Genomic DNA, 26,230 nt, shown 5'->3' on the forward strand with positions numbered 1-26,230 from the left:
AATACATGACTTTTTCCCTCTACAAATCGAGGTTTCATAAAAACCAAGAAAACCTATGGGGAAGTGGTCCCATATTGGTATCCAAAACCAATTTGAAAGCAGCGAAGTATAGTTTAGAGAAAATAGGATTTAAAAGGAATTGAAAGAAATATACCAGAATGCTAACAGCAATTGCCTATCAGTCATAGTTCATTTATATGTAAATGCTTTCCGCTTTTCTCATGTCCTTAAGAAAACAGAATGATTTCTTTGTAGCATCTCCTGATTTATATGAAGCTCAGGAAGAGAGAAGTTAATTTGGTGGTAGTATTTACTCCTATTTTCTATCTTAAAAAATAATTTAGGAAGCATAGACAATTTTGGGAGACTAATCCAGTATTAATATTGCTACATATTTCTTTTTCCATTGAGTTCATTGTTCATTATCAAGAATAAACTGCCCCAATTAAATTACATGTAAACTGGTAACTCTTAGAATATTTATTATATGGATGATTTACAAGAAGGACATTGATGAATAAAGGTAAAATTTTTCACTCATAGTGAACATGAAATTGAAAAGTATAAGGTTTATGTTCAATTTCATTTTTTTTTAAAAGTATTTGCCCCTTTGAGATTATATCATGGCATGCGAAGCACTGATGAGAGTGACGTCACCAGCGATTCCTACTGCGCTGATTTCCTTGAGATTTTTCATCCGATGATTGTACTGTAACAAGTGAGCATCATTGACTGCAACCTTGAAGTGGTCATCTTCAACCAGTACTTGTATCTGAAATGGCACATATACAAAACTGTTAGGAATGCCCATTAATTTCAAAACCAGTTTGATGTCTAACATTTCGTCTTTATGATCATTTGTGGAACTGATTAAAGCCCAGAAAAAGCGACTTTACAGCAAAAGTAAACTCCAGATTATTCAAAGATTTAAACAAAGACAAAATGATAAAATTGTTAAAAGGATATGTAGTTGAAGCCATGAAGGAAAAGATTAATAATGTGTCTACATAAAAACTTAAAGTTTTCATATGGCCTAAAGCACCTAAAAGCAAAAATAAAAATAAACACTGAAGTAGGAATCCCTTAATAAAGTGGCAAGTATTACAAAGATGTGTAATAATCAGTTGTGGCAAAAGCAGGGGAAACGTACTCTTCCAATAGTTAGTGAATGTGTTGATCCTACATTCTTTTGGAAGCAGCACTTTGGCAATGTCTAAATTTTAAATATGCATATTCTTTAAAATTCTAGGAAGCAAAGATTTAAAAGGATAGTTATTATAGTATTTTAGATGATAAACCTTTCCAGATTTCATTTGTTTGAAATTTTTCAGTACTCAAAATTTTCATCCATAGGGTACCAGTTGAATTATCACATACCTGAACAATGAAATAACATTAGGTAACATTGTTCTGACTCTGAAAGATGTGCACCACATGTAGAATATGGTCCCTGTTAGTCTCTGCCCTTGAGTAGCTGAGAGTCTAGCTGGGTTTTTTGCCCACTCTGTAGTCAATTCTAACCCAGCACCAAACCTAATATTTGTTGAAGCTGTGCTTAAAAGAAAAAAAGTGTACTTATGTCATAGAAAATACTGGAAAGGTATTCACCAAGTTGCAGTCTTTGTGAAGATAGGGAAGGGGTAAAGGATAGAGGACTTTTTAGTTAATTTAAAAATCTACGCATTTTTTTCATAAAACAAGCACATATTAATTAATTTTAGAATAAAAAGGTTTAGTTTCGATTGCCATACCAATTATACCAATTATGTTGTTTTAAGGAACTAAGTCTCAGTCCAACTGTACCATAAAGTTAAAAAGTAGCTTTTTTTTTTTCTTTTTTATAAAAGATGCTGTTTTCCTCATGTCTAGAAAAGCTTAAACTCAGAAGGGTGATAACAGCAACGATGGTGAGGGGCCTGAGTGGAGTTGGGGAGTGTGCCACTCCTGGCTGTGTTCCAGTCTGCTGAGCCCAGTCCCCTTGGATGGGGAGATGTACTGGCTAGGTGTCCCAGGGCAGCCGATAAAAATTCATTTCAAGTGCATCATGGTTTTAGAGTGATTCCCCATGAGCAATATGCATTATGAATACATATTAAGAGCAATAACTTACTTTGAATGGTTTGCCACTTTCAAATGGGAAAACCATCTGTCTTTCTTCTGGTCCCCAGTTATTATTCATCTTTGAATTGCAAACAATGACTCTCCTGTTGTTCTCATTGAAGCGTGGGTTAAAGTGGAAGGCGATATCATTCCCTCTCTTGAAATCTAAAGTGATTCTGTTTAAACCGAAGACCAGAGTTAGAAAAATGATTCAAATTGCGTATTTGTAGCAAGTGAAGAACATGTAATTTTCTAAAGAGCATATCATTTTATAAAATGCAGGAAAACTTTCTAAACAGAAAACAAACCAGAGAATGGGTTCAAACTGGAAAGTATACTAGGCCAAGTATTCGATGTACTACCGTACTATCTAAAAGTAAGCAAGACAATCTGTTAAACTTTTTTGCCTCGTTGTCTTTGGTACATCATTTTATTCAGCTATCATTCCCTCTTTACCCCCTCTACTCACAAAAACCCTTCGAGGATACCTTATAGAGGTTTAAGGCCACTTTGAGGGCACTTTATGCATTACATTGCAGATAATAATGGTTACCTCCTTCCTGCCCTGCCAGGTTGCTTTTAATACCTATTGAAGGCAAGCCAGTCACGTAAATAAGAGGTATCAAATCCTGGCTTCCTCCTAGTTAACCAAAACCTAGTCCTAAAACTGAAAGAATGAGATTACACAGTTAATGATCAGTATCCTGTTGCTAAATTGTAAAGTCAAGACAATAAATGTGTTCAACTTTCTATGATGTGAAGTAGAATTAATGAAAGTACTGGCTTAATTTTCTAACCCTGTTCCATCTCCTTGGATGTTAATGCACCCTGAGTGTCAAAGTACTAAACCCCTACCTCAGTTCTCAATGTGTGCTCTATGGAGCACTAACATCAGAATCAGCTGGTGCTCTTGTTTTAAAGCAAGATCTGCACTCTAGACTCACAATAATTCCTTGGGTATTAAGATTCACCCAGTAACAGGTACTACCACAAATGCATCTTCCAGTGATTAAATTCACAGGGAAAGGACCGACATAGTCAATGGCAATAGAAATTGTATTTGCCTAAATAGCCATTGGCTGTATTTCCTCTGCAGTAAAAAGGAAGAAAAATAATGTGATGTCTACCACCTTACACACTTTTTTCTTGTAATTCCTCACAAAATTTGCAGGACCAAGCAACAAATATTTTAGCTTACTACTACTTTAACCATTTCAGCCAAAATTAGTTTTGATCTGCCATCGTCTCGATCTACATCTCTAATGTAATTGGAGCTAAAGTTTCTAGTACAATAACCCTAAATAAGGCAAAGATACCAGCATGGTTCTGTGTGATAGGACTTGTGGAGAAGGAGAGCAGATATTAACAAACTGCAAGTGCTATATGCACAGGATAAGGTGTGCTGGGTTCTATGGTAGATTGGGAGGAAAGATGGATTACAACACAGGCAGAGGATATATATATTTTGTTAGAGAAGCTATAGAGGCTGTATGGAAAGAAGAGCTGGCTTAGGGTAGTGACTACTGAGTAGAACCAGAGGAGGATGTCTGGAGGTTGGAGTGAATGGGCTATCTGAATGCAAAATGATCAGATTAGAAGCTGAGTCCATCTCTTGGTAATAGAGGAGGTGGCTCCCATTGACTCACTAGGAGCAAGGTGACAGACACTCAACAGAGGCTGTTTATGGATCCTCAAATAAACTTGTGTACATAGCTCGAATTTGTATCTTTTGTATACTGTCTGTAAGACCCAGAGACAGATTAATTAATGGCTGCAGGAACGTTAGTGGTACCACTCACTTCAGGGACAGGCATACTAGATGGCTTCAGGATATCCTCAGCCTACTTATATTATATGTAAGTATAACCAGAGCCAGGCATCCCAGGGAACCATAAATCAGCATGGATTTTCCTGAACTAGCTCAAAGTCTTACCCCATCCTAGCTCACCTTAATCAAACCAGTTCAAACGGCAAAGGCTGACTTATTTTGATGAAGTCTTTAATTTGTAGAATGTTTTCAAATCTTTTAAGTAAATAGTGTCTACTCAGAACACAGGGGTGCTCTCCATCCTGCCACTTATCATCTGTAGACCATGGGAACCTGTGACTGTAGTTTCACACAGTGGACACGATAGCCAAGCTTGAGAAAGCTGAGGCTACACCGTAACCTGCACTACTGCAGGGAGATTTGTACAAATCTGAGGACACGGTGGTATAATATTCTCTCAGATCAACTCAGAACTATGTCCAGTGGCATCTTTTTGCTTTTGACCCTAATTTTTGATGGTCACCTAGACAAAAAGTGCATGCTTTGTTTTTTTTTTTTTTTTTTTTTTTTTTTTTAGATGGTATGTGGCTCAGATGTGGAGAGATGGCCAAACACTTCATTATAAAGACTCTACTCGCCTTTAATTCTAAAGCTTTTTTCACTGCCAGGAAGAACCAACAGCATGGGTTTTGCTGCTCTTCCTCTTTGTCTTCACAAAGTAGAACTCTGTTTTATTCATGTTCTGGGAGAACAACAAGATTTGGCGAGGGAAACCTTGTCCTCTTGGTGGGAACATATTGATTTCTGGGCTATCCCATCCTATACTATGGTATAGCTAAGATTCTAAATGTGTAGTTTTTAAAATCCTATTAGGTTTCAAAATAGATCAGCATTTATTCAAAAACCAATTAACAAATATATTAGACTTTAAAATTTTGTTCTTTACTTGTTTGCATTGGGCTTTACTGTGCCAAGAATTGTTATCAGCATGCGAGGCATCACTCCTCCAGGGAAAGCCAGGTCATAAGGCACAGTCTGGGGATGAGAAAATATATGTGTATCAATAAAGATCTTGGGAAAAGAAAGAAAAAGACGTTGCTAAAGTTCAATCACTATAAATATGTGTGAAAAACACATAAGTAACTTACGCCATCTGTGCAGACTCTTGGGCCACCTTGCCCAGGGTCTGAAGAAATAAAGCTCCCTACATGCATAATTAATAATCTAGAATAAAGTCATCAGTTAATAGGTGCCAAAGGAAGAAGACAGTCTTTTTTGGAGCACGGTAGCTCATATTATTAGGGTCATCCCAGTCTACAGCTCATTCACTTAGACCGTATTTTGAAAGAGCTTAAACTAGACCTTGCAATCAACATTAACATTTTTGTGCCACTCTTAAGACCCTTGTCACATAATATACTTCATCATATCACATTCCGGAACTTCTGGGTTCTCCCATACTTTCTACACACACAGCACCAGCAGAGTACTTTATAAATGGCAGATACTCAATATTTGTGGAATGAACACCTTCCAGTTAATTCATTACCTGGTTCATTCCACAAATATTTATTGATCATCTAATGTTCAAGGTGCTGTAAGTATTCCCAAAGCTCAATCTCTGGCCTCTTCTCTTTTTTTCTTCACAGTTTTCCTCCTTAGTTCAACTATCATCTATCATCCAAGTCTTTTATCTCTAGCCCTAATATGTACTAGTTCCATACTTCCTTCTTCTGAATTTGCTACTGGTAGTGCAAACCCAACAGGCATTAACTGGAATTGTCTCTCCTGTCCGCTCCCCCATCACTCTCCTTCCAGAGTTCCCGGTTAGGGCTGACTCTTGGCTGGTGCTCTAGTTGTCTTGGAAAGTCAGAGTCATCTCTGACTCCTAAGACCTAACCAGTAGATCCTGAGGTTCTTCTGTAATCTCTCTCCCATCTGCCTCTTCCTTTCCACAGCCTCCATAGCCCCCTCTGTCTGCAGTGGACTAACTTTCTGTGGTATAAGCCCTGCCCAATGCCATGCCCACCTCAAAGGTTTTCTCTGCACTTTAAGCTGACCTAAAAGCAGGTCAGATGCTACCTGTGCCATCTTCTACATAGTCCTGAAAGGGTCTGACCCCAGGCTGTTACTGAACTTTTTCCTCATCTCTGTTCATTTATCAACTCGACTAAAGTCTAGAAGGGAAGGACCTGTGTCTAAGGTTTTACACTTAGAATTTATTTACTAAAATGTGTTTTAATATAAATGAAAATACAACACTTAGATCACAAAACTATTTTTAGAAGCGTTTTCAAAACTACTTTACTTTTGTTCCCCCACATCTTCTATGATCTTGGGCAAGTTATATAATTCTATTGCCCCATTTCCTCATATGTAAAATGGGGATAATAACAGTATCTTTTGGGGTGGTTATGGGGTTAAATGAGATCATCCATTTAGAAGCACACTGCTGGCACATGTTACTTACTCAGTGTTTATTAATAATAATAACCAAACTTTTCCCCATTACTATGATCTTAACTTGATATATATTAAAGCTGCTTTACCTTCAAAAGACGCATTAGCTTCTCAACAGTACACGTACTAAACTCAATATAACTATTTTTTTTGTTGCACCAACATACACCATGGCTGGTCCTTGAAAAGTGGCTCTAAGCAGTGAGTTTAAAGCTTCAGATCTCCCTGAGGCCCTCTGCAGGGCAGTACCCAGAACTAGCTCTTAACCAGAGCACTGCAAAATGATGGCATAAATGCTCTAGATGACTGCCATGTTCTTCATTAGCTTTGTCTTGGTCACAATCAAGTACATGAAATGACTGACTCCATCTTACCAGTGGTCCAGCAGGCGCACCAGTGGGGCCGGCACCAGGGTAGGCCCCAGGCCCACCTGGTTGCCCGGGGTAGGCTCCTGGTGCAGTTGGGCCAGGATAAGCAGGTGCCGTGGGGCCAGGATAAGCAGGGTAGGTGCCAGGAGGAGCCTGTCCAGGGTACGCGCCAGGAGGGGCCTGTCCAGGGTAGGCTCCAGGAGGGGCCTGTCCGGGGTACGCGCCAGGAGGGGCCTGTCCAGGGTACGCGCCAGGAGGGGCCTGTCCAGGGTACGCGCCAGGAGGGCCCTGTCCAGGGTAGGTGGCCCCTGGGTAGCCCCCTGCCCCAGCGGGCTGGTTTCCCCATGGACCAGGCCACCCTTGAGGGTTCGGGTTCCCAGACCCAGATAAGGCATCGTTAAGCTGGAAAGAAAGATATAAACAATGCTTGGATGAAAACATTCACAAAAACAGATTTTTCAAGAAAACAGGAATATGTGATCTAAGAAGTGGGAGGGATATGGTGAAGGTATGAAATTCATATCAACAAAAAATTTCCCACCCATTAAATAGTTTTGAGTTCCAAAGACTTAAATTAGACTTTGGGATTATATATGCTTTATCGGTACATCTCTCTCATCATCTTAGGTTGTGGAGGATTGCATTTTTGTAATTTGCTAAAGTCAGAAGCTATCCATCCTCTGTATAAAAGTGCATAATTTTCTAATGGACATAAGAAAAACAATCACAGAAGTCAGAATGCTCAAACTGCACCACACTTCCCATTCATTGCTCAGCTTATTTCTCAGCTCCCGGCCCATGGAATCCACCACTTCTGTCCCAGGCCTTTCGGTAAATGGGCATGTCCCAGGCCTCGCTCTGCCTGGCTTTCTTTCCAAATCTGTTGCTGGAAAACAAGGCTCCAGCTAACAAGCCTTCACTGGACAGGTGAGGCCACAGGAAGCCATGTGGTGGGAGCGTTAGAGGAGAAAGTCTGATAATAAAAACTAAACTCTCAACCTATGTGGAATTAGAAGGTAAGAAAACATAAAACACTTACCGAAAAACTGTCTGCCATTTTCCTGAGAGGAGAAAAAAAAAGAAGAGAGGTTATCATTTGATCCAAAAGGATTTCATAGGTTTCCATTTAAATTTCACATCACAAATAGTTCACTGTGTAATTCTAGTCAATTTACAGATGTTCTAGCACAAGCCAGTCTATTTCCAAAATACACTTAATCAACAGTGTGGAACCACAGAAATGTCTCATCCAAGGGCGGCCATGCACTCCAGCCAGATTACCAAACTCTATGTAACTCATAACTTTAAACTCTAATCACACTAGCACAAGTTCTGTATCCAGGAACTAACAGGCTATACAATGTGAAATAGAGAAGAATGAGGAAGAAAATGTTCTGCCCCTTTATTAGGTAACAAATGTAAATAGTCCTGGTTACCTTTGGTTCTTCATTTTCCTTCCTGTACTCTTTTTTCACCACCTCTTAGAAAAGGTTCTGCCTGTTAATATCCCTCACGTCCCCCTCCATTCACACTAACAGCCCATGCCTTCTTCTCATATTTAGGAGAAAAACAGAATTGGTTGATTCTTACTGAGATCTGAAAGGCAATGCCCTCCAAATATAGTTGCTGCCAGTCGATTATTCCTTCATTTGCACACATTTATGCCTGCTCTGCACAGGTACCATGCAGGTTCCTGTCTGGGTAAGAAGGTGGATAGGCAAAGATCTGTATGGTCAAAGGGTCCACAGGGACCCCAACTGATGGACACTGTTGAGCCAGATGTGGGAAGTCACAACCAGAATAATTACTTCTAAGAGGGGAGATGTTGTTTGAGCTAAGTCTTGAAGGAGAGTGAAATTGGAATGTGAAGCAATGAAGAAGGAAGAAAGGCTTTTTTTTTTTTTTTTTAAAGATACTTGTATTCAAATGAAATCTTGGCAGTATAACTACTGTTAAAAAAAAAAAAAAAGTTGGGCAATGTGAAAGAAAATATTTTGGGTAGAGCAGAGGATTTGCCTCGCCTAAAGCTGCCCAAGGGATGGCCTTGAGACATCATTCCTGCTTTCCCCTGCTCCTCCACCTGTACCACATCCTCAACTGTCCAGGGTGTTTGATACCTGCTCCTCCCACAGACACTCCAGCAAGTGAAAGGAGGGCTGCTTCAGACTCCTGAGGCCTGGGCGAGTTTTCTCAGCTCAGGATTATCTGTGCTGTGGCCAGAATTATCTGGACCTTACATAATCAGAATCTCCTTTTCCTTGAATTGCCCACTTGTGATATTTACTGAATTATTTCAAGAAATATAGCACTGTCCCAAGGGATCCAGTAAATGGTAACAACTTGATAGGTCCTAAAAATGTAAAATATTAAATTTTTTAATAAAAATTAAAACAGCTCTTCCGAGGACTTAATGTGTGCTTCATTTACATACACCAGAAAAATTTATTTTTGGCACACTTTTAACATGGGCAAAGATATTTGGAAGCAGTTAGGTTATCACTGTGATCATCTTCCAAGGTGGGAAACTGCTGGAAATTTTACTGGGTAGGCACAGTGACTTTCCCAGGGCTTACGTTCACTGCATTTCCTTTTAAAGCAAAAGTTGGATACTCCTCTGCTTGTGCTACCTTCCCCAAAATGCTACCACAGGAGGAAATTGAGAGAGCTGTTACGGAAGAAGAAAAGAAAGGACATTTCGTAAATCAAGAAAATAAAACCTCTCTCATTTTGAATGCCAGTAGGAAATAATCTTGAACTTGGTGGTGGGCAGAGAGCCTAGTTCCTTTGGTTACACAAACTTGTCTTCCCTTCCAAGGCAACGTACAACAATAACTTTATCAGTATTCTGACTTCTTTCAAATATCCCTATGGTGTAGGTGCTTATTCCCAGCCTCGGCACCATTGACATTTCAGGTCGGATACCTTGTTGTGGGGGCTGTCCTGTGCACTGTAAAATGGCTTCCACACACAGGATGTTGGTAGCACACCCTCTCTTCCCCCAACCAGTTGTGACAACCAAAAATGTCTTCAGACATTTCCAAATATCCCTTGGGGAAGCAGGGGAAAGGGCAAAATATGCCTGGTTGAGAACCACTGGTCTAGGCTACTTAGCATGTGTATTCCTACATATATGTACATATACATGTCAATAAAGAAATACATAGTTTCAATTGTTAAAACTTGCTAAATCTGTTGACATAACTCCAATCAAACTAAGTTGTGTTTAACGGTTGATTACAATTGGAAACTCACATAAAGAACACATTTCCAAAATTTGATATTTATTCTTTTCAAAGTCTCTGCTCAAGCATATTCAATTTATTTTCCAACCCAACCAAAACAACTTGAGAAACAAGGCAGATTTTACTTTATTTCCACTGTGTTTCACATAATTCCTTGGATGAGTTTGGATTGTGTTGAGACACATTATACAAGCCAATTAGAATAATTACGCCCTGCATTCCTGGTGCTTTTCAGTTTACAAAGCACTTTCACATACCTTACCTATTCTGATTCTGATAATAATCTTATGATACTGAAAGCAGAAAGTTAATATTCCCACTTCAGAGGTGAGGAAACCGAGGCTCATAGAGCTAACATGGTGGCCCAAAGTCATTTTGTTATTTGCGGGCCAAGGAACAGGGTCCAAGCATCTTGACTTCTAATTCAGGCTCATTTTACACTATATAAAACCTCACACTTTGAAATTTTAAAGTATAGTCTTTCAAAAGTGTTAACTCCTTTATTGAGATATGATCTAGCTTATTCTTTCAGAACTATATAACATGCTGAAACTGTAAACAACTTTGAAAAGAGATCATGTTTTTGTCAGAAAACTAGCAGGGTGACTCATTCAGTGTGCAGTGATATTGAACACACGGATGCCATTTTGCACAGTCACTTTGGTAATTATAACCACATTTAAACCAATAAAGTGTACTTCCTAAAAACGGTATGTAGTATTTTGATTTTGTCAACTCCTAACCATCAGATCTCTTTTCTGAAAAGAGTTATAACCAACGCTCTTTTGAAATCAAGGTTAGTAACCTTAGAACTTAAAAACGAAATAAAAACAACAACAAAAAACATCTACTTGGATAAATATATTCCTTACTTGCCTGGAAAATTTCTTTATTATTTTAGATGAGTCTTCCCACTCTGTAAATTGTATAGATATATGAACTCCTTTCTGGCATTCCCAGAATCAGAGAATTTTGAAGAGCCAGAAAAGAAACACTACATCAGAGACAACAAACAAAAACAGAGGAAATACTACCTGGGTCTTCACATTTGGAAGAACCTACAGGAAGTAGTTGAGTTTGCTTTGGAATAAGAAACTTAAACATGAATCTGAAGGCTGACCATTTTATTATTTATTTATTTATTTATTTATTTGTATTTTAAAGGTTGACCATTTTAACCATGTGTTAACTGTAGCTTTCTCTTTAATATAGAGCGGTTATCTATTCTATTATGTTATTCTGGGCCCACCTAGCAATTAATCCAGTTGCCCAGGTTCCCAGGAGCATGTGTGCAATTTCTGCTTACAAAGGACCTCCAATCTTTACACAAGCCATAAGGGAAACAGATTGTGCATTTCCTCAGAATCCCAAGGCAATGCCCACACTCCTCCCCAAAGAACACAGACAAGTTAGTCTACTTCCTGCCCCTGCTTAAACCTGGAGCAGGACTGGGAGAAAGTCCACTTTCCAAAGTCAAATTCAATGATGCTGAGTTGGAATAAAGGAAACTGGTCCTTTACTAGGATTTCTTTCTCATCAGTTTCTCAGCATCAAGGAAGGTAAAGTTACTTTGTGCCTCTCAGTTACTGATTTTTTTCCACCTCTATGGAATAGCTGAACATCAGTCAAGAGATAACATATGATACTTAGCAGCAAATTGTAAGCGTACAGCAAGCACTACCCTGGCAGGTTTATCACTCAGAATTTAATGAGAACTAGTTCAGGCACCAGACAAAATGTTACCTAACTGTCCTCAGCAGGAGTCTGTGTCCCAAACCATCACAGGAAAGAGAGCCTATGTTTTAGATCAGTTAGCATGAGTCTCAAGTACTCAAGGACCATCATCAAAGTCTCCCCAGAATATGGAGTAGTGCTGATTCTAAGTGTAACCCCCCCAACATGAATTTAGGGAGCAGCACCAAAGATCGAAGATAAGGTACGACCATCAAAGAAATGAGAAAATCTAGGGATTCAAAGTCAATGTCAATGTCTAAAAAGGAGACCATTGTGGAGAAATTAATTTTTATTATTAATTTTAACTTTTAGGGAAACAATTTCCTAGTATGAAAGATAAACATTATAAACTTGAGGCAAATGACTCGGAATTTTGGAAGTCGGTGAAAAATTTTTTCTCATGCCTTGTGCCCAAGTGGTCAGTTTTTATTGCTATCATTTTCTTCAGAATTAACTGGGCCTGTCTTCCATTCTGTTACCAGAATCCTAGAAAACAGACTGGGTCACTAAGGGCCAACTGTCCTCATTGTTCAGCAACCCAACTCCCAGGAGTCACTTTACAAATATTCCACAATATCTGGAACAGGAATCACTAACTTTAAGAGGCTGGCCTGAAACCTAAGTAACAGCCCCAACCTATCTATGTGTCCCTGACTCCCTGGCATTGAGCTCCTGCTCCCCCGAGTGCATGCACTTTAGTGTTTTTATTTGCGCAACTGATAATTCAGAATAAATCCTCAAACGTGTTTTTAACACACACACACACACACACACACACACAGGCTACACACTGAAACACTTTTTTTCGACCAATATGCCACATCCCACACATCCTCAGTACAGATCTGAGATCGTTAACAACCGAATTAGCCAGTCTGATCAGGGATGAGTCACTGATTTGCAAAAGTTTAGGGTTTGAGGTCTTTGCCAAATCGGGCACGTGTCCACCCAGGCCTTGGGGCAGCACCCTTTTCTGTTGGATCAGCACCCAGAGAGAAGTTGCAGCCCGGGACGCTGCCGGGCCTGGTAGACGAATTCATTCGCGCCCCATAGCAAGGTCAAGTGGCCGGACAGCCAAGTCAAGGGTCCCAGGAGCCTCCCTTGAGTCCCTGGGCAGTACACCCTGTGTGCTGGGTTATGAGACTTGGTTTCTAATACCAAGCTTGAGCGTCCACCTCCACCACTCTCTCGCAGGCGGATTCCGCTGATTCCGAGGCGGCCCAGCGGCGGGAGGGCGGGACGCGTGGCTCAGCCTCCTGGACGCCACAGGGGTGCCCTCTGCCCACGCCCGGTGTCCGCGGACACACCCATCCTCCCCCAGGAAGTGTATGTGAAGGCTTTGTGAGACGCTGCTAACTTTACCTGAACCCCCTCTCTTGAAGGGTCAAACACTATGGACCCTTGCCCAGACAGTGCCCACTGCTCTGCTCGGGGCTCTCCAGTTGTCGGTCCCACCGACAGCCAAGCCCCTCCTCAGGCTCCCGCTCGAGCCCTCCGAATGGGGCCGCGCACCGAGAACCGCCCCGGCGCCCTCGCCCCTGCCCGGCCCGAGCTGCCAGCAGGTCGGGTCTCCGTGACCCGTAACCCGGGTCCCAGCGCCACTCACCCCACGCCTCGACACTCGCTCGCTCGCTCCGGGTGTGGCTCCCGGTGAGATCTCGCTGCCCCTGATGGGGCGGCGGCTCCGCGCCTCAAATACGCCCGGCCGGCCCGCCTCTCCCGGGGCGGGGCACCACCCTGCCCACCCGGCCTCTCCCTGCGGCACGGGCTGGGCGAACCCAGGGCGCCGCCGGGCGCAAAAGACACCCTTTGGCCCAAACAGAAGGTGGGTGGGACCCTGAAGGGCGGCCCCTACCCGCGCTGCCTCCAGTTGCCCCTCGGCCCGGAAACCCCGGGACCTGGAAGGTGGCCGCGTTCACCACGCTTTTCCAGACGCACCTAACTCCTCCGACGGAGATAGGGAGAATCTACGAAGCTTGCAGTGTGTGCTTCTTTAGGGAGTTTTGCTTGCTTTAACGGTGTTTCCTTATTTTCTGCCTGAATTGCAGGCCCTCTCATGACTTCTGCATTTACTTTACCCAAACCCTCTCTCAGACTTATCGTCTTGTAACAAGACTTACGAATAATTAACTAGGCAGTAGTCCCCAACCCTTATATCCTCCTGGGAACTATACCCCTGGTGACTAATTGGTTCACTACTCTAGACTTAAAAGATCCATTCTTTTCCATCCCTCTCAGATTACAATCCAATTTCCTTTTGCTTTTGAATGGGACTCCCCCAACGAGGTCCACCAGCAACTTATCTGGACAGTACTTCCCCAGGGATTCCGGGACAGCCCCCCAACTTCTTTGACTAAGCCTTAGCTCAAGATTTACAAGACTCACAACTTAAGGAGGGATCCATTTTACAGTATATAGAAGATCTCCTTCTCTGTTCTACTTGTGACAATGCTATAGAACATGCCATTCAGACCTGAAATTTCTTAGCCACCGGAGACTATAGGGTTTCTTAATCCAAGGCCCAAGTAGTCCAGCAGAAGCTCTCCTATGTGGAGGTCATACTGACCCCTCATACCCAGAATCTGTCTTTAGAAAGAGTCCAAGGAATTATACAATTACCAGACTCGACCACTTTAAAACAGCTAAGAGCATTTTGGGGACTCACTGGGTGCCGTAGGCTATGGATTCCCAACTATGGCCTAATGGTCCAACCCGTATATGACAGCTTAAAGGTAAAGGATGACTCAGACTTCGTTCCACGTGGGCAATCACAGCAGGTGGCTATTCAGAAACTTAAAGATTTACTCATTATAGCTCCTGCCCTAGGATTCTCTAACCCATCCAAGCCATTCCAGCTATATATGCATGAAAGGAACAGCATTGCTATTGGAGTCCTTACCCAACTGTTAGGGCCCACATGTCAACCTACAGGTTACTATCAAAGCGATTAGATCCCACTGTCTAAGAATTCTGGGAACTCTTTCTCTTTTTGTTGAAAAGACAACTTTAAGTTCACTCTAGGGGCTCCTATCCAAGTTTATACAAACCATCAAGTCTCAAGTTTATTATAAGGTAAGAGCCACTTTTGGTTATCTGACAGTAGACTTTTAAAACACTAGGCTTTACTTTTAGAAAATCCTGGTTTAACTATATCTACTTGTGGAACCTTGAACCCAGCAACCTTATTGCCATCTCCTGATGAGGATACTCCTTTCCATTCCTGTTAAGAAACTCTTTCCTCTCCTCCAGCCCCAGGACTTACTTAACTGATCAACCTCTAGAAAATCTCGATAACATCTGATTCAGAGACAGGAGTAGCTTTATGGCTGATGGTAAGAGGAGGGCCTTAGATCTTCTGACAGCAGGACAAGGGGGAACGTGTTTACCTCAAAGAGGAATGCTGTTTCTATGTCATCCGGTCAGGCCAAGTTTCTACATCTATCCAAAAACATCCTCAGATCTGTGGAAAAGATAGAACACCTTGGCGTTGGCACTCTTGCCAACAAATGACAGTGTTGGTTACAATCCCTTCTTCTACTGCTCGTCATTCCCCTAATCTTACTTTTTATTCTCTTCCTCCTGGGACCACTCTTTCTAAACCACCTTGTCCAACTTGTATCTTCTAGAATCCAGGCAATTCATCTCCAGATGGTCGTCCAGTGATCATATTCACCCAATCCAGATAGTCAACAAATCCTATACCATACTGAGACCCTTAGATGAATATTGACAACCTTCGTCTCCAGTGGACAGAAAGCAAGTATAGGGACCCAATCCTCTACCTTCACCTCTTCTCAGCCTGAAGTAGCTAGAGCGGTCATCACCTCAAAATCCCAATGATTTCGGTCTCCTAATACTTGAGTAGGGAAATGTTAGGCAGAGAGACATGAGCGATGGAGGAATGAAGGCCCAATCCAGAGACCACCCTTAGGATCTCCCCAAAACACCCATTTTACGGTTATAAATTACCATTACATCCTAGAATTCAAAGCAGTAAAAATTACAAAAATAACTGCCGGTTTAGTCCAACCACAAGCGCTTGTGCAGTTAGTACATATACTGAACTTTCTTAGCCTCATTATACCATCTTTGTAATAGCATACATATGCCCGGAAGTTCATGAATCTAATTAAGACAGACTGAACTCTGGGTAACTGCATGCACAATCGACAAGGGGTCATATAATGTCAATCAATTGACTTCACATGCCTATCATCTAGTGCTACCCCTGTAACCACCTATCAAGGGCCAATATAAGGTACACTTCCCAAATTCTTCAGGGCTATGGCCATCTCTGGTGTAGCCCATTTTTCTTTTGAAATGTACTTTAATGAATCTTACTTTTCCTGAGTTTCACTGATCCGTAATTCTTTACTGCGTTGGAGGAAAGAACAGAGCTCTTTCAGCACCCTCCAGCGGCAACATCAGCATCAGAGCCTTCCCAGGAAGTGCACAGTGACTTGTGTCACTGGGAGGACCTGTCCAGTTTTCTGAGATGCTGGGTGAAATGCTCCTATGTTATTGGCTTTGCATTCATTCCCTTTCTGAACTATGATGTGGATACATATCTCTCAGAATGAGAGCTAAATTATTTTGCTGTTTGCTCCCTCTGCATCCCCAGCATCTACCAGTGTTTGGTGTGTAGTAGGTTCTCAGTAAATATTTGCTTTGTGAATGAATAAACAAAATAATGAGCTACTTTTTAGAAAGTCTAACTATGTTTTCACAAAGATTAGGGGAAGTCCTGATGGAGGGAACAGTTAAATACAAAAGTAACTTTGGCAAAGACAAGAATAGGACAAAGCTGTTAAAACAAATAGGAAAGGCTGTTAAAACAAATATCGATGCTTTTGAGAGAGGTCGTATTTAGTATTTGGTATAATTTGTCTGGGTAACAGCTGAGTGAAATGGTCAAGGATGTCCAAGACGGAATTTTTTTAAAGTTCAGATATCCATTCATGAAAATTACCTTGAAGTGGATTAAAGACTTCAGTGTAAGCCTTGCAAACATAAAATTCCTAGAAGAAAACAGGGAGAAATTTCCTTGACATTGGTCTTAGCAACGATTTTTTTTTTTTTTTTTTTTTGGATATGATACCAAAGCGTAAGCAACAAAAGCAAAAAGTTTGATGGGACTACATCAAACTAAAAAGCTGCACAACAGAATGAAAAGGCAACCTACAGAATGAGAAAGAAGTTTGGAAACTATATATCTATAGAGGTTAATCTCCATAATATATAAGGAACTCATAAATCCAGCAGCCAAATAATAAACCAATTAAAAAATGGGCTAGGGACCCAAATGGACATTTTTCCAAAGAAGAAATGCAAATTGCACAAAAACATATTCAACAGCAGTCATCATCAGGGGAATGTAAATCAAAACCATAGTGAGATATCACCTCACACTTGTTAGAATCACTATCATCAAAAAGATAAGACATAGATGTTAATGAGGATATGGAGAAAGGGAACACTTGTGCACTACTCGTGGGAATGTAAATTATGCCATTATGGAAAACAGAATGGAGGTTCCTTAGAAAGTTAAAAGTAGAACTATTATATGAGCCAGCAATTCTACTTCTGGATATATATCCAAAGGAAATGAAATCACTATCGCGAAGAGATATTTGCACCATGTTCGTTACAGCATTATTCACAATAACCAAGACATGGAAACAACCTAAGTGTCTGTTGATGGGTGAATGGATAAAGAAAATGTCACACACACACACAGGTAATTATGCAAGGTGATGGATGCGTTAACTAACTTTATTGTGGTAAATATTTTACTATATATATCAAAAAATAAGGTTAGATATTAATAACAGCTAATAGTCATCAAGCATCTATTATGTGCCTTTTACTATATCTAGTGCTTTATGTACCTATATGTGGGTAGGTATTTTTATCCCCATTTTAAAGATGAAAAAACTGAGGCACAGAGAACTAAATATGACCAAAATCACAACATAGATCAAGTTGAGAGTATATTAAGATCTGAGAAATCAGTGTTTGAAAATGGGATATTTGCCATTGAACAGGTTGAGGCAAAGAACAAAACTGGAAGAAAAGAAGGAAGGAAGGAAGGGAAGGAAGGAAGGAAGAAGGAAGGGAAGGAAGGAAGGAAGGAGGAGAAGGAAGGAAAGGAAGGAAGGAAGGAAAAAGGAAGGAAAAGGGAAGGAAGGAAAGGAAAAAGAAAGAAAAAGAAGGAGAAAGAAAGGAAGGAAGGAGGGAGGAAGGAGAGGGAAGGGGAGTGGGGGAGGGGAGGAAGAAAGAAAGAGAAAAAACACCAACTTGCCACCAGATTCGATAGATTTAGAAACTGGAGTCTTTCAGAAATGGAAAGAATAATTGACCACGAAGTGAAATTATCTCTGAGAGAACAGAGGAGTCACTATCTCATTCCAGTTTCAATTCTGAGGAAGAGTTTCCCATCCCACACTGAGATTCCGTGTCCAGCTGATAGCATGTGTGAGAAAGCCTCTGTATCTGCTCAACCTATGTCTGAGAGCTTTTGGATTTGGGGCTAGAAGAGGAAGGGATTCAGTGTTAGAGAGTGGAGTAAGGGCAAAGGACTAAGGAAGGAATATCAGAACCAATCTCAGTCCAGTCTCTTTGCTGGGTTGGAGGCCCAGGGAGAGAAGAATGGGGCTGTCTTTGCGAAAGCTTTGAGAGAAGCTGCATAGAGGCCCAAGTGACAAAATATAGGCCTCTGGTGTGAGGCAGCCCTTCTTCCCCCTTCTGCACTCATCCCAGGGCAGTGCTGGCTCTTTGCAGATTTCCAGAGCAGACTCCTGGGACAGACATTAATGTTCTCACCAGGGACAACCACTGTGTCACTGGGAGTTCCCTCAAGTAGATAGTGGACATTTCTCAAGGGGCAGATGTCACAGCTGACTCCCAGCTGGCACACTGGTTTTGTTAGCACAAGAGGGGTCTGCTTAAGCTGTGGGTCCGGGGTGCACTAAGCAGGGGAGGGGCTGGGAAAGGGACCTTACTTACTATGGGAGCCTATAAATAACCTCAGTGGAGGCCTGGTCAACCAGTGGTTGTGATGTAACTTGGTAATACATTTATAAGTGTTCTATGTTTTGGACGATGACTTCACCAAAATGAAACCAAACCAAAATGGAAACCAAAATGAAAAATTGGAAATGTTATTGTGGAATAATCTCACTGATACAATGTAATTGAAGGGTGGAAATTAGTAAAAAACAAAATTATACTTTACCAGAAAAAATATGTATTTAGGTATATAGATCTATATCTATCTATCTATCCATAAATAACTCTCTAAAAAATAAGATACATTAATGTTAATATAATGTGTTTCATAATGGGCTGCAGTGTTCTTTTGAACTTAGAAATTATATAAGTTGATGCAGGACGCGCCCCTACCCCAGTGGGGATTCAAGTCCTATACCAAGAGAGGGAGGGGCCTTGACTCCTCCCTGAAAAGAATGCAAGTGTGAGAGTTAGGGATAAAAGGAAAATTTATTAGAGAAGAAATAATGCTCCATAGACAGAGCGTGGTGGTTTCCTCCCAAAGACAGAGAATGGGAGCCAGAGTGTTTAAGGAATTCAGTTCATATGTGTTTTCCCTTCAAGGTATGCTTATGCAATGTAAAAGGCATGTTAGTAATCTCAGCCTTTGTTTTGTAGGTTCCCCTTGGTCTGGCCATAAAGAATGAATGATTGGCTCTATTTTGTGTAGTGTACGACTTAAAGACTTTTTTTTTCTTTTATGGGATGGGTATGCAGCATTAATGGCATGGGGAAACAGTTGTTAGTAATTTCTGCAGGAATCTTTGTTCTGTGGGTTTCTTGTGGTCTGGCTGCAGGGCCCATCAACATGTCATAGGCTCTGAATACAACCTGGTTTAGGATTTTGTCGGTTTGTGTAGTTTCTCATGCCTCTTCCCTATATCGAGGTGACCTCAGTAGTTTTATAATGTTGGCTACTTGGAATCCTGTGATATCAAAGAACAGTGGATATATGCTACTAAGGAAATCAGAGGAAGCAAACATTTAAATTTGGAGTTTAACTTGGAACTTCCTTCCTATTACCCTCACTCTCTCTCACCCCACCCTGGCCACAAGGGCCCTCCCTCAGCTGTTCCTCCTTGCACACAAGACTCACTCCCCACTTAGCATCCTTGCACAGGCTGTTCCCTGTATATGGAATTCTCTTCTCCTATTATCTACTGACAAACTCACCCCCATCAAGTCTTTGCTCAACTGTTACCCTCTTCATGAGTTTACTATTTTACCATCTGTTTAAAAATCGTAGCATGAACCTTCCCCAGTTCTTCATGCTGCTGATCCCCCTTTTCCTTTTTTTCCATATATTTATCAATTTCCAGCATGTTATAAACTTTACTATTTCTTAGGTCTACTGTTTATTGTTGGTTTCCCCTGCCTTTCTTCTACTCCCCTCCCTGTCTGCAGAGTTCTTTGCTGTATTATTTAAGTTCTTTGCTGTGTTATGAATCCAAGTGGTACAAGCAGGCACTTCATATTTGCTAAGGAAATAAATTCGTAGTGTGGAAACTGGAAAAAATTTCTATGGCTGTTTGATTTTATCTCTTTCAATGCTCTTCCCTCTCGTTAACTATTTAATGCCCTTTAAAAATAATAAAAAAAAAATTTAAGAGTGAAGAATTCAATTAATAGGTTACTATGTTTGTAAAATACACACACAAAAAAATTTATGTCTATTTTCCAGGGAACTGTATAACTATTGGCCACTTATTTTGGATAAATAGACCTAGAGTCAAAGCAACTTCATTATGAAGCAATTATCAGCCACCTCTTTAATATCTTCTGCACAGGAAATTCAAATTATGTACACTCTCCTTTTAACTTCATCATATCTTTTTGTTGGAAGAAATAGATTAATATTATCGTCTCATTTTTACTGTCAGGGAAAACGATTTTACTTATCCAAGCTCATCCATGTCTAGAATTAGAATCTAAAAGTCCTAATTTTTGCAACTCATCTAGGAAAACATTGAACAAAGAATCTTTGCAGAGACCAGCTTATGTAAAATAAAGAGAGAACCAGGTATAATGTGGTTCCTAAATAATTCCAGTACTCCCTAAAATAACCAAATAATTAATAAAGTGGGGAAAGACAAATTATTTCACCCAGTTTTCCACCATAGGAGGGAAATGTGCACACAAAGGACTAGCTCAATAGAATTGAGAAGGTGTCTTGGCATCCTCTAGGATAAATTTGAAAGTGCCTTAGTGGCTGGTACTGATGTTTTCATATTTAGTCCCCAGCTATACAGTGATTCATCCCCAGCACACAGTGACTTCTATGTCTGTACAAGCCTAGAAGCGACAATGATGCAAGAAAAGTACGGATGCAGGACAGGGCAAATTCCCCTGAGTCGGGGGAATTCAAGTCCTGCACTGAGAGAGAAGACGATTCTTGGTGGAGCGTAAGAAAAAATCCGAAACACACGCCAAAGTTAGAGTCCCAGGAAAGTTCATTGGAGCTGCTATTAATTTTTAACCTTTGTCTTTTCCCTCTTTTTGCTAAATTTATATCTTCTAAGCTGCAAAGCTTCCTGCCACTTCCAGATGCTGGAATAACCTCACGTTCTTTGCCTCTAGGGTCCTTCGAATAGGTTTCCAGAGATTTTTATTCCCAGTAGGCAGGAACTACAGCCCTATCTCAGCTTTGAAGAAGTTACAGAAGACAGACCTTCATCCCTCAACATCACCTTAAGAATAAGGAAATAAAATCTCTAAGGGGGGAATAATGTAGAGAGGAGGCAAGAGAACTAAAATGTTAAATCAAGCTATATTCAGAGACTGCAATATGCTGGTCAGCCCTGCAGCCAAGCCAGGAGGACACCTGCAGAACAGAGGAATATTTCTGCTGGGATTGCTAAAAACCCATTCCCCACATCTGTTAAGGGGAAACAGGAAAAACAGAGTCTTTAAGTGGTGCCCTACATGAAATAAAATCGCTCATTCCCGATGGCTAAAACCAGGAGGAACCTATGAATTGAAGGCTGATAACTGCCAGCAAGCCTTTCGTGGTACAGTAGTCTTACCTTTTCCCACTACATGTGCCTATCCTTCCTCACTGTATGTCCATATCAAAGGAAAATGGGTAAACAAAGTCTTTAAACTATAACTCATAGAAACTAAGGAATGATACACAAGCTGAATTGCCTGAACACTCAGGGTCCCTCTCAGTGCCTTTACTCTGTCTTTCTCACTGTCCTGGTTTCTCTCTATTGTTTCTGTCCCTCTGAGTCTCTCTTAGGCTCTCACTCTCTGCCTCTGAGAGGAGACCACGCTCTGTTTATGGAGTGTTAACCTTTCTCCAATAAACTTTCCTTTTGACTCTAACTTTGGCGTGTGTTTGAATGCTTTCTTATGCTCCGCCAAGAACCCTTTTCTCTCTTGGTGCAGGACTTGAATCCCCCTGACTCAGGACATTTGTCCTGTCCGGCATCCATACTGTTCTTGCACCATTGTCTCCTCTAGGCTTGTATTTACACGGAAGTCACCATGTGCTTGGGATGAATCACTGTATACCTGGGGACTAATTATGAAAACATATCCTCTTCTCTGAAGAGGGAATCTAGCAACCAGTTTGCTTGAATGGATTTACCCATAGTAAATGACTAAGCTGTAGGTGTCGAAAGGAGTTAGCCATAGGAATGGCCTTTGTCTCTTAAGAAAATACCTTAAATCTTAAGATTTTGAGTCAGGAGACCACATAAAGAGGTGTGGTGTGGCATCAATGTCCTCAGAGGATTATCTGTTGGTTAATAAGAAAAAAAGATAAAGATAGCTAATAGGCTGTTATAAAGATAAAAGGTGAAACAGCCTCTTGTGTTGCTTTCTGGTAATCTTGGGTGATTTCAGGAATAGACAAAGCTACTGTATTGGGCTCAGACATCTTTTTGCCTTCACTTTCTTACTTGCACATCCCCGTGTACCCTTTGGTGTCAACTTCATGCCCCTTAAAGTTAACAAAGGGTTTCGCTGAGATCAAAGTGTGCCTGAGAATTTAAATTGGTACACATGCAATAAATGACTCATTAGTACTCAACCCAAAGCCTATATAAACTCTGCCAAGATAAGTGTAAAAAGCAATTTAATAAAATTGATAAAAATATCATCGAGTGACTTCTATATATGGATTCCTGTGCTATTTAAAATAAGGGACAAACCCACTGTTAACCCTCAAACAATAGGTTGGCTGATTCTTATTAATACAGACATTCTGGGACCTTGATAAAAATCCAGGACCCTAGAATAGGCATCTCTCCAGGAGGAGTAGGAGGAACTTCATGGCATGGTGGCATTCCAGAAGGTCCAGAGGGCATCTGGTGAAGGGAACTTGAGTCAGAGTGAGCCAGGAGAAAGTAGGCGATAATGATGAGAGCAAAGCGAGGATCTCAAAGGGTGAGTAAAAAAGAGAAAAAATATATACTAGAGGAGAGAGCAGAGCCAATTTTTAATAAGAAAATAAAATTGGAAAGAAAGATAGAGAAAGAATAGAACTATTGGAGATATAAAAGTACAAGTGAACCTGGAACAAACCAGAAAAGAGATGAGAAGCTACGCAGAAAGTGCTAGCGTGATAGCAGAATACAGAAACAGCCGGAAAAGGGAAAACAAACAGATCTTTCCAGTTTTCACATTTGGAACCCAGGGAACCGATGGCAAGTCTGGCAATTCTTTCTGTGTCCACATCGTGTCAACACTTCCAGGTGACAAGTGAGAACCTGAGTCGGGCATTGGGACAAGCGTTGGATCTATCTGACCGCAGCAACTAGAAACATGTTTCCATTCTGAGCTGGAAACATGTAGAACATGTGGCTGGCAGACTGAGGGATTGAAGGAGATTCTGGATGCCCTGGGCATGCAATTTATGCTTTGAAGAGAGAGCCATTTCCAAATTCAGAAGAAAATGATTAGGCCTGTGTGCTGTTTCTATTCCCAGCTATCTGCACATACTCTCTTCATTTCAGAGGCATTTCGTGGGGATCCTAACAATCATTCCACAAAATCCACCCTTTCTAGCTCACCAAATACCCCTTAGGGATCCTGCTTTAGAGGGAGACCCTCCCCACTCTTCTTAGATGGGGAAGCCAGTAACATCAGGGAGTAAGACTTCTTTGATGCCACAGCAGGTGGAAAGGCCCTGAGCCCTGGTCATCTGAGCCCTTCCTTATCTGTCGCTTGAGCCTGACTCCAGGCTTGCCTTCTACATTAGCTACTCTCAAAACCCACATTCCTACCACAGCCACTTCTTTATGTCCGCAGAACTTCTGGCATACCCACTAGGCCCTGTTACAGCTGCTGCCATTACTGTTGATAGAGCCCAGATCCAGGGTTTGTGCATTCAACCACTGCACAAACTGCCTCTCTGAGGAAATGTAAAACAAGCCAAAAGGATAGAGAGTGTATTAGTTTGCTAGGGCTGCTGTAACAAAGTACCACAGACTGGATGGCTAGAACAACAGAAATTTATTTTCTCAGAGTGCTGGAGGTTGGAAGTTGGAAATCTAGGGGGCATCAGGTCGGTTTTTTCAGAGGCTTCTTTCATTGGCTTGCAGATGACTGGCTGCCTTCTCCTTGTATCTTCACGTGGTCTTTCCTTTGTACATTTCTTTATCCAAATTTTCTCTTCTTATGAGAATACCAGTCATATTGGATTAGGGCCTACTCTAATGACCCAGTTTTAACTTAATTACCTCTTTAAAGACCTGATCTCCAAATAGTCACATTCTGAGGTACTGGGAGTTAAAACTTTAACATATAGATTTTGGGGTGAGGGGACACAATTTAGCCAATAACAAATAGAGAATGGGAAAGAGTGGCAAGGAGATGATTGTTATTTAGCTAGTGTGGTCAGAGAACATTTCTCCAAGGAGGTGATATTTGAGCTGAGACCTAAATAATGAGAAGGGGAAACAAGAAAAACACTGAGAATGGCAAGAGAGACAAGTGACAGAATAGACATCTATTGGACATCTTCTCCTGCCTACCTCTCTTAGAATTCCCCTCCCTGTCATCCTCACAGGAGTGGCCCCTGGCAGCCATGTTGGCACTTCATGACCTTTCACTCCAGCTGGAGTTGCTAGAACCAGGAACCAGGAATGAAACATGCTGAACATTTGGATTCTTTCACCAGGGAGCTTGGATTTGGGTCCCTGAGAGACCATCAGTCAGTCAGTATGTGTGGCTGTGTCTGTATCATGGAAACTTGGGAACAACGGGAAATATTCTACCGCACAAAATGAAGAGCAGAGAAAGCTGGTTTGCAGATATGAATTGAGAATGCGAATGAAGAGATGAGACACACAGAGGTCCTGAAGCATTTCAATTCCTAGTTCCAGGCCCTTTCAAAGCCTTAGTCTCATTTATGCATTTGGATTTTATATGTCATATATTTTATATGCCTTACCCATTTCCTGCTTTTTAATATCCCTTTTCTGCTTAGGCTTGCCGAAGCTGGTTTCTGTCACTTGCCACAAGGGAGCCCTTAAACAGTACGTAGGCCCTCATGGGGCCTCGCTGGGGTCCATGTGACTTGTGAAAGGCTGAGTCCTCCGTGTGTGCTGCTCCAGACTTGAGCCAGACAGAACTGGCTTTCAGTGTCATTGCCATAGTTACTGGTATTTGACTCATGTTTCAGGATTTCCCCCGCTGAATCCCACAGTGCTCACGGCTCAGGGGCCTGAGAGACACCCTGCTCCCGGGAAGGCTACTCTGGGAACTTTGCATTGGACTGGACCGTCTCTGCTAGGCAGCCTTTCCACTCTCGGCTGAGTCTTGCTCAGATCCACAATTTTCTGGTCTTCATCCCTAACAAATCCTCCTGAGTTTGGCTTCCACCTTGCTGCATTCTCCAGGACTGTCATTCTGCTTCCCGCCTATCCCTCAGCAGACTCTATCTCTTCTTTTCTCTCTCCCCAAATCATACTCCCCATTTCCAAAACACATAGGCTTACTTTATATGGATTTCCTTCAGCCTTTCACTAAAACCGGGTACATCTTTCCAAATCAGCCAGTCTGTTAGGGAAAACAGAAGAGAGTAGGTCAGCTGGAAAAAACGTGTCTGCCGCTAGCTATTGATAAGCATCTCTAGCCTGGGTGGAGCCCCAGAGCTCTCTGTGCAAACAGAACTACAGAATCCAGTGCTGTGACAGGGTGCGGCAGAACAGGACTGACAGGTTCTTGCTCAGAGATCCTTCCAGATCATGCTGTCCTTATTTTCAATGCATCATAGTCAGCAACTGTAAATATCTCTGTGAAATGAACTGGCAGATCTGGTTTGTGCAGAAAATAGAAAAACATCGAGGGGGATTACCCCTCTGAACCCACAAGGGCAGAACCAAGGTCATAAACCTTGCAAAGAAGCAAAGAGGCATGTGGTTGTGCCTGGCCGTTTGCTATAAACTATGGAAGTCTGTTGCCCACAATAACACATTCTAAATCACACCCAGAGTATGAGGTAGCAAAAAGTGGTAGGTATTTTTTCAGAAGAGGGCTAATTCTTTGTATTCCAAATTGTAAGT

The 26,230-nt window shown here is 41.4% G+C and overlaps 1 protein-coding gene and 1 long non-coding RNA gene across 3 annotated transcripts; both read right to left on the minus strand.

Moving 5' to 3' along the window:
- Positions 1-462: 462 nt before the first annotated feature.
- On the minus strand, positions 463-13,414 carry LGALS3 (galectin 3). 2 transcript variants are annotated; one of them, XM_039866563.1, is made up of 6 exons: positions 13,279-13,414; positions 7,736-7,757; positions 6,703-7,098; positions 4,815-4,903; positions 2,111-2,276; positions 463-772 (listed from the first exon to the last, which is right to left on the minus strand). In XM_039866563.1, the coding sequence occupies exons 2-6, from the start codon at positions 7,751-7,753 to the stop codon at positions 617-619; spliced, it is 825 nt and encodes a 274-aa protein (XP_039722497.1). In that variant the 5' UTR covers positions 7,754-7,757; positions 13,279-13,414; the 3' UTR covers positions 463-616. The 2 variants fall into 2 exon arrangements, with proteins under 2 accessions (XP_039722497.1, XP_039722498.1); XM_039866564.1 differs by having other exon boundaries at positions 13,270-13,371.
- Positions 13,415-24,157: 10,743 nt separating this feature from the next.
- Positions 24,158-26,018, minus strand: LOC120605609 (uncharacterized). The gene is made up of 2 exons (XR_005653665.1): positions 24,698-26,018; positions 24,158-24,602 (listed from the first exon to the last, which is right to left on the minus strand). It is a non-coding gene; the product is annotated as an uncharacterized LOC120605609 (long non-coding RNA).
- Positions 26,019-26,230: the final 212 nt, after the last annotated feature.

Source organism: Pteropus medius, unplaced genomic scaffold (genome assembly GCF_902729225.1).
Source record: "Pteropus medius unplaced genomic scaffold, Ma_sr-lr_union100, whole genome shotgun sequence".
Lineage (NCBI taxonomy): Eukaryota > Metazoa > Chordata > Mammalia > Chiroptera > Pteropodidae > Pteropus > Pteropus medius.